This window comes from Medicago sativa, chromosome 2 (genome assembly GCF_051527215.1).
Source record: "Medicago sativa cultivar Bolivia chromosome 2, Bolivia_mono, whole genome shotgun sequence".
In the NCBI taxonomy this organism is placed as follows: domain Eukaryota; kingdom Viridiplantae; phylum Streptophyta; class Magnoliopsida; order Fabales; family Fabaceae; genus Medicago; species Medicago sativa.
In genome coordinates, this window is record NC_140750.1 from 366,403 (window position 1) to 375,642 (window position 9,240).

General features: G+C 34.7%; 2 protein-coding genes across 2 annotated transcripts; one reads left to right on the forward strand and one right to left on the reverse strand.

The window, feature by feature from the left end:
- Positions 1-216: 216 nt before the first annotated feature.
- On the forward strand, positions 217-5,103 carry LOC146943326 (uncharacterized). The gene is made up of 2 exons (XM_085747809.1): positions 217-3,331; positions 4,608-5,103. The coding sequence occupies exons 1-2, from the start codon at positions 751-753 to the stop codon at positions 5,066-5,068; spliced, it is 3,042 nt and encodes a 1,013-aa protein (XP_085603935.1). The 5' UTR covers positions 217-750; the 3' UTR covers positions 5,069-5,103.
- A 1,123-nt stretch (positions 5,104-6,226) lies between these two features.
- LOC146943327 (transmembrane protein, putative (DUF679)) lies at positions 6,227-7,361 on the reverse strand. Its single transcript, XM_085747810.1, has one exon. It carries the CDS (start codon positions 7,092-7,094, stop codon positions 6,408-6,410), a length of 687 nt encoding a protein of 228 aa, XP_085603936.1. The 5' UTR covers positions 7,095-7,361; the 3' UTR covers positions 6,227-6,407.
- Between the last annotated feature and the right edge of the window lie 1,879 nt (positions 7,362-9,240).

A 9,240-nucleotide genomic window follows, 5' to 3' on the forward strand; every position in this document is an offset into this window, starting at 1 on the left:
TTATATTATTCCAAATAAAAAATCCATAGCATACTATACTACTATGGTGGAAATATAGCAATTTAACATAAATATGTGGGCAATTCAGCCATTTTGATTTATTGAAAGTGCAATTCCATCACCTCTCTCATTCAAAGCAATAAAGAGCCAAACATTGATTTGATTAAAGCTAAAGGGCATTTTTGTCACACAAACGAGTAAAGAAAAAAGAGAGCATCAACCTTTACTTTATTTATTTTTTGGCCCTAATCTAAACTTTAAATTTCTGTTATCCAACGGCTTTATTTAAAAACCAAAAAAAAAAAAAAAAAAAAACAAATGAAAGTAGATTTGCTTCACTTCAGCATTTAACAATTTTCAGAAACCATTTCTTTCCTTCTTTTTCTTATTATGCTTTCTTCTTTTCCTCTCTGCCTGAGAGAGCTTTTACTAATAAAAACAACCCATAAAGCAAATATAGCCATATTCATCGTCTTCTTTGTTCTTTGCTCTCAAAGATAAAGATAGTTAAAGAAAGAAAGAAAGAAAGAAAGAAAGCAAAAGATAGAAAGATAGAAAAAGAAGGATTTTAGCTTCTTCTCTTCCTTGTATTTCAAGACTCTTTCTTTTGAACATGTTTGATTCCAAAACCATAATAAGCTCTTCTTACACACACACACTTGAAGTTTCTCAGATTCCCCTCACTTTTCTACCCTTTTTCCAAGAGTTTAAAAAACCCTTTGCTCTTTGTTAAACTCAACATATTCCAACATGATCCCCTTAACCTTAACTGTTTTCACTCTGTTTTCTGTTCTGTTTTCCTCTGTTTCTGCTTCATCCTTGCTCAGTGATTTCCATGCTCTAGTCACACTTAGACAAGGATTTCAATTCCCAAACCCAGTTATAAACACATGGAATACTTCAAATTTCAGCTCAGTTTGTTCATGGGTTGGAATTCAATGCCACCAGGGCCGAGTCGTGTCGTTGGACCTAACAGATTTGAATCTGTTTGGCTCTGTTTCACCTTCAATTTCATCCCTTGATAGACTTTCACACCTTTCCCTTGCAGGAAACAACTTCACTGGCACCATTCACATAACAAACTTAACCAACCTTCAATTTCTAAACATATCCAATAACCAGTTCAGTGGTCACATGGATTGGAACTACTCAACCATGGAAAACTTACAAGTTGTCGATGTCTATAACAATAACTTCACTTCCTTGCTCCCACAGGGAATTCTTAGTTTGAAGAACAAGCTTAAACACTTGGATCTAGGTGGTAACTTTTTCTTTGGTGAAATCCCAAAAAGTTATGGAAAATTAGTTTCACTTGAGTATCTTTCACTAGCTGGAAATGATATTAGTGGTAAAATCCCTGGTGAGTTGGGGAATCTAAGTAACTTGAGAGAGATTTACTTGGGCTATTACAATTCATATGAAGGTGGTGGAATTCCAGTGGAGTTTGGAAGTTTAACAAAATTGGTTCACATGGATCTTTCAAGCTGTGATTTGGATGGTTCAATACCAAAAGAGTTAGGTAACTTGAAAGAGCTAAACACACTTTACTTGCATATAAACCAGCTTTCAGGTTCAATACCAAAACAACTTGGTAACTTGACAAACTTGCTCTACCTTGACCTTTCAAGCAATGTACTCACAGGTGAAATTCCAATTGAGTTCATCAACCTCAACCGCCTCACCCTTCTCAATCTTTTCTTGAACAGGTTACATGGTTCTATACCTGACTACATTGCAGATTTTCCTGATTTAGATACACTTGGCCTTTGGATGAACAACTTCACAGGTGAAATTCCATACAAACTTGGTCTCAATGGGAAGCTTCAAATACTTGATTTATCTTCCAATAAGCTCACTGGTGTCATTCCACCACATCTTTGTTCCTCAAGCCAGCTTAAAATTTTGATTCTGCTCAATAATTTTCTCTTTGGACCCATACCTCAAGGGTTGGGAACATGTTACAGTCTCACTAGAGTGAGGTTAGGAGAGAATTATTTAAATGGTAGTATTCCAAATGGTTTTCTTTACCTTCCTAAGCTAAATTTAGCAGAGTTGAAAAACAATTACTTGTCAGGAACATTGTCTGAAAATGGTAATAGTTCTTCTAACCCTGTTAGTTTAGAACAACTTGATTTGTCAAACAATGCATTGTCTGGTCCTTTACCACATTCACTCTCAAACTTCACTTCCCTTCAAATCCTTTTGCTCAGCGGAAACCAATTCTCAGGTCCAATTCCACCTTCCATTGGAGGACTAAATCAAGTGCTTAAACTCGACCTTAGCAGAAACTCATTATCAGGTGAAATTCCGCCCGAAATTGGTTACTGTGTTCATCTTACCTACCTTGACATGAGCCTGAACAATCTCTCTGGCTCAATTCCACCATTGATTTCCAATATCCGTATTTTGAATTACTTGAATTTGTCTAGAAACCATTTGAACCAAAGCATACCAAGATCAATAGGAACAATGAAAAGTCTCACAGTTGCGGATTTCTCCTTCAACGAATTCTCCGGTAAATTGCCAGAATCAGGTCAATTTTCATTCTTTAATGCCTCGTCGTTCGCGGGGAATCCTAAACTGTGTGGCTCTCTATTGAACAATCCATGTAAATTGACAAGAATGAAATCCACACCAGGAAAAAATCATTCAGATTTCAAGCTGATATTCGCGCTTGGCCTATTGATGTGTTCGTTAGTATTTGCTGTTGCAGCCATTATTAAGGCTAAGTCATTCAAAAAGAAAGGCCCTGGTTCTTGGAAGATGACTGCTTTTAAAAAGCTCGAATTCACGGTTTCAGACATCCTTGAATGCGTGAAAGACGGTAATGTTATTGGAAGAGGAGGTGCAGGGATTGTTTACCATGGCAAAATGCCAAATGGAATGGAAATAGCAGTGAAGAAGCTACTTGGGTTTGGTGCAAATAACCATGATCATGGTTTTAGAGCTGAAATTCAAACACTTGGAAACATTAGGCACAGGAACATAGTAAGGCTACTTGCATTCTGTTCAAACAAAGAAACAAATCTGCTTGTGTACGAATACATGAGAAATGGAAGCTTAGGTGAGACATTGCATGGGAAAAAAGGTGCATTCTTGAGTTGGAACTTTAGGTACAAAATTTCAATTGATTCGGCGAAAGGACTCTGCTACCTTCACCATGATTGTTCTCCTTTGATCCTCCATAGAGACGTGAAATCGAACAACATTTTGTTGAGTTCAAATTTCGAAGCACATGTGGCTGATTTCGGGCTGGCAAAGTTCTTGGTGGATGGTGCAGCAGCAGAGTGCATGTCTTCAATTGCAGGCTCGTATGGCTACATTGCACCAGGTAATTAACTTCCCTTACTCACATCATTTCTGTTTATTTTCATTGATAAAATATGAAAATGTTATATTCATTATGAAATTGAATATTTTGATTTTTTGTTCTATTGAAACAAACAAAGGTTATATATGTGCTTTAAATATCTTTGGCCGTTTTTTTTTTTTTTACTCAAGTAACTTTGGTAGTTAAGTTAGTTAAATCCCAGATAATATTCATGTGTTTAAAGAATTTGGTGTAGGAATGTGGTGATGAATGTTGTAGGGTAATCACGTCATGATATCAAATCTAGGATGAACTATAGTATCTACTACTAGTAATTTAGAATTCCTTAATAAGTTAGTGCATGTGCCATAATTGACCATCCAAGTTGTCTAGGGATCGCAGGCTAATGATAAAAAAGCAGTATGATTACCTTACCATTTCAATGATATGATATGATGACAATCCATGAGAGTGTATAGGTGCTAGCTACATAATTATTACAATATGTAAAATCTTTAATCATTCATGCATGCCACCCAAACTTTGCTACTAGTTTAATTTTGGAAAAATATAGAGTATTATATTTTTACTTAAAAGAAAGAATAGAATAGAATAGAATAGAATGATGATGGAGAGGGAGGGGAGACAAAAAGTGGTGAAGGATGGTGTTAAAGGAATGATGACTAGTGTGTGTGATTCATGGAATGGAATGGAATGGAATTTTATCGAGATACGAAGAGAATTTGAAATGTGTATGTGAGTGTCTGTGAGACTGAGACAGTACTGATGCTCTTAATTTCATTTCATTTCATTTCATTGTGCGCCGTGCCAGCTAGGTAACTACTACAGTACTACTACACTCACTTACTTTCATTTCAATGGGACCATGTTTCCTCCCGAGAATCCAATCTGACACTTTCATTTCATCCCACCCCACCCATACCATTCTTTTTGTTTTTTTATTACTCCATACCATACAACTTCAACTTCCCATCATCTTCTCTTCTCTTCTCTTCTCTTCCATCCATTCAATACCTCCCCTTTTTAATTCACCTATAATCAAACGCCTTAGAGCTTTTTCTTTAGGAGAAAATATTTTGTTGAATATATCGGAGGTAGTACATTCAATAGAGAGTATTTTTTTTATACAGGATCAAATATAGATCATTATTTAATTGGATCGTGACAGTCAACTTTAAAGTATATGAATTTATCATTTTTAGAAACAGGAAGAAAACTAACTTGACAATATATTATTTATTTTTTAAGTCATTTGGTTGATGTTGATGAATTGCAGAATATGCTTATACACTGAGGGTAGATGAAAAGAGTGATGTTTATAGTTTTGGAGTTGTTCTACTAGAGCTTCTAACGGGGAGGAAACCAGTGGGGGATTTTGGAGAAGGTGTGGATCTTGTACAATGGTGCAAAAAAGCAACAAATGGACGAAGAGAAGAGGTTGTGAACATAATTGATTCAAGGCTCATGGTAGTGCCAAAAGAAGAAGCCATGCACATGTTCTTCATTGCCATGTTATGCTTAGAAGAGAACAGTGTTCAAAGACCAACCATGAGGGAAGTTGTTCAGATGCTTTCTGAATTTCCAAGACAATCATCTCATCATCAACAATCTACTTCTTCTTCTTCTTCTTCTTCTTCTTCTAATAGTAATTCTTCTACTAATCCACCAATCAAAAAGTTAATTCAGAATGATAAATTACCTTGTCCTCCTACTTTTAAACAAGACCTTTTGGTTTAATTTCATTTAAATGCAAATTTCATTTTTCCTTTTTCCATTTGGCTTCAAGTAAATGTTAATTAATGTTCATTATATATATGTTGGCTTCCAGTTTTGTAAAATGTGGAAATAAGATTGGAGAGGAAGGTTAGATCTTTTTTCTTTGGTCTTATAGAGAGATTTGGTAACCATAGAGGTGTAGGAATAATTACTACGGTTTGCACTTCTTTTAAAAGGAGTGTTCTAGCTAGTTAATTAGGTTGATGAAGCTCAAAGTTATAGTGGGTTCATGAATGATCCTCAATTGTATTTATTTTATTTTATGTATTATATAATATATAATATATATACATGTCAAAAGTTGGTTATCCCTATAATCTTACATTTTGATTTCAGTTTTTATGTTACATTTACTTAATAAAAACAAGGTCTTCCTAATAAATGTCCTAAGAACATTTGTTTAAGGAAATCATAAATAAAAATATGTTTAAGGAAACAATGCCTCAAGGGCATTTTTTTTTTTTGTTTCATTTTGTTAACGTGCAATGCATCCAGTTGTGGACAGGTTATTGATTGGTTGTTAGCTATGGGTTTTTTCCTTTTAGAATTTCGCCTTTAAAGTCAACGAATAAAGTGTTCGGAGTTCGAACCTCCTAATTAAGTACATATATCATGCAATGCCCTTGACAACGAACGAATAATTTCGTTTAATTCCATCGTCAAAAAGGTACAAGGCCTTACATATCATCTAAATTAAAGAACGCTAATTGTTTAGAAAATTGATCTTTAGCACTTCAATTTGCTCATAGACGTCAAAAAGTCAACATATCTCAATTAGGTCCGAATTCGCGTTCGTTTGTGATCAGGAAACAACTATTGATCACTAATTTTTAGATCAGTTCCCCATTAACCTACTTAACAAATGGGATCTCTCTAATTCAAACAAGGAAGTATGACTTTTTAGAGTGATTAAACGTATAACCGGTCTAAAAGATTTTAGTTGATGATCTGTTTCATGCACTCATTCATCTTAGTAAAATCTTAATTGATGGAAGAAACATACTAATGATCGAAGTTGTGGTGACCCGAAAAAAGAGTGAATGTAGGGGTTGTTTAAAAGCAGAAGAAATGGTGAGAAATTGATTCCACCACTCCAAGTCATATATATGCCAGAGTATGTACGTACGTAGTGCCGTGTGGGAGTCTTCAATTGATGAATTCAATTCAATGGTTAACACATACAATAATAACGTACAATGAATACATACATGTACAATAATAATAATAATAATAAAATAACAATGAAGGACAGATCATCAGGGAATATTCTCTTAGCTTAACTCATCATGTATTGTAGTAATTATTTGGAATTGGGTGCAGGTGTAACAGGGTAGCCAATCCCATGTCTAGTGGTTGGAAAAACGACAAAAAGCAAAGTGCATAGGAATCCAATTCCGAGTGGCACAATATCAAGAACCTCCTTAGTCACACGGCGTGGTTGCGGGTAATAACATGTCAACACATTGTTATCCCTTAATGCAACAGCAAAGAACACAAAGACAGACAAAAATGCATGTACAAAGTCAATGGGCCTGATCTTATACTTGCTCAACTCAGCTGGTAATATTATTGTACTACTACTGTCCATGACATTGACATTGACGGGTGAGTAATCAAATAGCCAGAGACCCTTGAAGGTTGCGATGCCATGGTAGATTCTTCCATCTGATGCATTATTCACTGTGTCCGTGAAACAAGCAAGGAAGCATGAGATTGCAAGCAAGATGAGGAGTACAAGTGTGAGAATGCGAGTAACGGAGTCACAAGCTCCGTTGTTTGTGAAGACTGGCGTGAGAATCTGGAATGCTAGGAGTGTTCCTGTGGGAAGTAAGTTTGCCAAGTTGGCTGTCCCCGTTAATGCTCCAGATACTACTACTGACCGTCGTCGTCGTCGTCTACCACTAATTCCATGTGCTGCTGCTGCTGCTGATGATGATCCATCTGCTTCAGATTGCTTATTATTGGATCGACGTTGTGTAACCGACATTGATCACCTTGTTAATTTCAACGATTAATTCAGGCAGGTAGGTAGGACAAGGGTAAGGTGTGTAATAGCTTGCTAGAGGCACAGGGTTATGATCAAGTACTGTTTGATTGTTGTGTATATATATATATATATATAAGGGAATGGATGATGATCAATCAATCAATTAAACTAATAATTTGCTTGTCTTAATGGTGTTTCTTGCTTCCACGCTGTCTTTGTTCTGCTCTGCTGTCCATTTGGCCGGTGGTGGGTTCAACAATACAATACAATGGTTTACTTGTAACGTGTAAATTCAACTTAACGTGCCTATTTTATCTTATCTAAATACACGAAACTGAGTTGTATTGTTTTCATTGGCTTCACTTTTCTCGTACATACTCTCCCCATTTGTCTATGGTTATGCAGCCAGGATACATTGGTTGTTATAAGTTATTCGTGACAATTATATTATATTAGTATATGTTCCTGCAATACTAATCCCCAGTGTCTTTGGATTGAGGGTTTATGAGGGGAATGGAGGGGAGGGTTCACTTTTATTTTTTAAATTAAGAACAATGTAAAATGTTTTTTATTAAATAAATTAAGTATTTTTGAAGTATTATATTAACATTTATCATGTTGTTAATTCAATTTTCTAAAAAACATTTTATAATGTTTGTAATTTAAAAAAGAAAAATAAATCCTCCCCTCCCTTCCCCTCCTAAACCCTCCAACTATTGATATTTGATCTAATTCCTCTAGTAAATTAAATGCAATTGAAAATTAAAACAATCCCAAAAACCAAAAAAGGGTGACAAGTCCAATTTTAGTGCTGATGACCATAATTAAACAAGGCTGTGGTTTTATCTACAGCTTGAAAAACCCCAAATAGAAATTTCTAAAACATGGATTGACTCAAAGAAAATATGATGTATCTAAAATACCTAAAAAAAAAACACACATTTCCTTGACTATGCTGACCCGTGAGAGGGTGAAGATGATTTCTGCTGAAGGGGTTAAGCTTTAATAATTTTGATAAACGTGAGCATATGAATGACATTCATTGCGTGACAAAGGGTTAGAAGGTCAAATGTTAGAATTTATTATGTGGTAAAAGAGTATTTAAAAATTGATCTTAAAGAAGAAGGTCAAACAATTGCATTTAAAGGAGGAGAATTTTTTTGGATTTGATATAAATGAAATTCATTGCGTGACAAATGAATGGTAAAAGTGCATTTAGTGAATGGCAATGGAGTGAGAAGGTCAAATGCGAGAATTCGAAATGCTTTAAGGACATTTAAATTAGAAATTCAAACAATTGAATTTGAAATGAATGACATTTATTGCATGACAAAGGGGTGGGGAGGTCAAATCTGCGAATTTATTGCGTATTGCGTTGAAATGGGAGGGAAAAAGCTAGGTAAAAATTACGGTTAGGGATTGCTTGACCAGACAAGCTTTAGAAACAAAGATAATTTGACTTGAATCGTATTATTTTAATTTGCAATATCGTTTATTTTTTTAAAAAAAATTATTTAATGCATTTCTTTTATTTGAACCGTGTTTATTTTTTTGAAATCGTATTATTGAAAATTTGCAACCATATTATTTTATTTTCCAACCGTGTTCTATTATTGAAATGTTGCAACCATATTATTTTATTTTCGAAACAACTGTGTCCTTAAATGAAATGAATTGCCAAACAACCTGAATTTAAATGAATTTATGGCGTGTATTGAGGGTTTAAATGAAACGAATTGCCAAACAACCTGAATTCAAATGAATTTATGGCGTGTGTTAAGGGTGGGGACGTTAAACATGGAATTAATGCGTTTGAAATGGGAGGGAAAATGCTAGGTTAATGTTAGGGTTAGGGTTAGCTTGACCTGACAAGCTTTAGTAAGTAAGATTATAGGAACCTAGGGAGTAATTGTTCTCATATTCTAGCCGATTCACAATTAAAATGCATTTGATCTCATATTGAAGGTCCTAATGACTAAAGGTTTAAACGATTTTTTTTAATGAAAAAATGTTAGTAGTTAGTTTGTTATTGAATGTTGGTGGTTAATTTGCTAAATTAATTTTTACCCTTCATAAGAGTTTGAGTTTATGACATTCACTTTATTTTTCCTTAACTCAAATCAGTCGAATTACCTCACTCAACTTA

Bases quoted from the DNA above. Each gene is read 5' to 3' on its own strand.
- LOC146943326 (XM_085747809.1), top strand. From the start codon at position 751: ATGATCCCCTTAACCTTAACTGTTTTCACTCTGTTTTCTGTTCTGTTT. The intron at 3,332-4,607 runs GTAATTAACTTC...GATGAATTGCAG, and splicing joins GTATGGCTACATTGCACCAG to AATATGCTTATACACTGAGG.
- LOC146943327 (XM_085747810.1), bottom strand. From the start codon at position 7,094: ATGTCGGTTACACAACGTCGATCCAATAATAAGCAATCTGAAGCAGAT.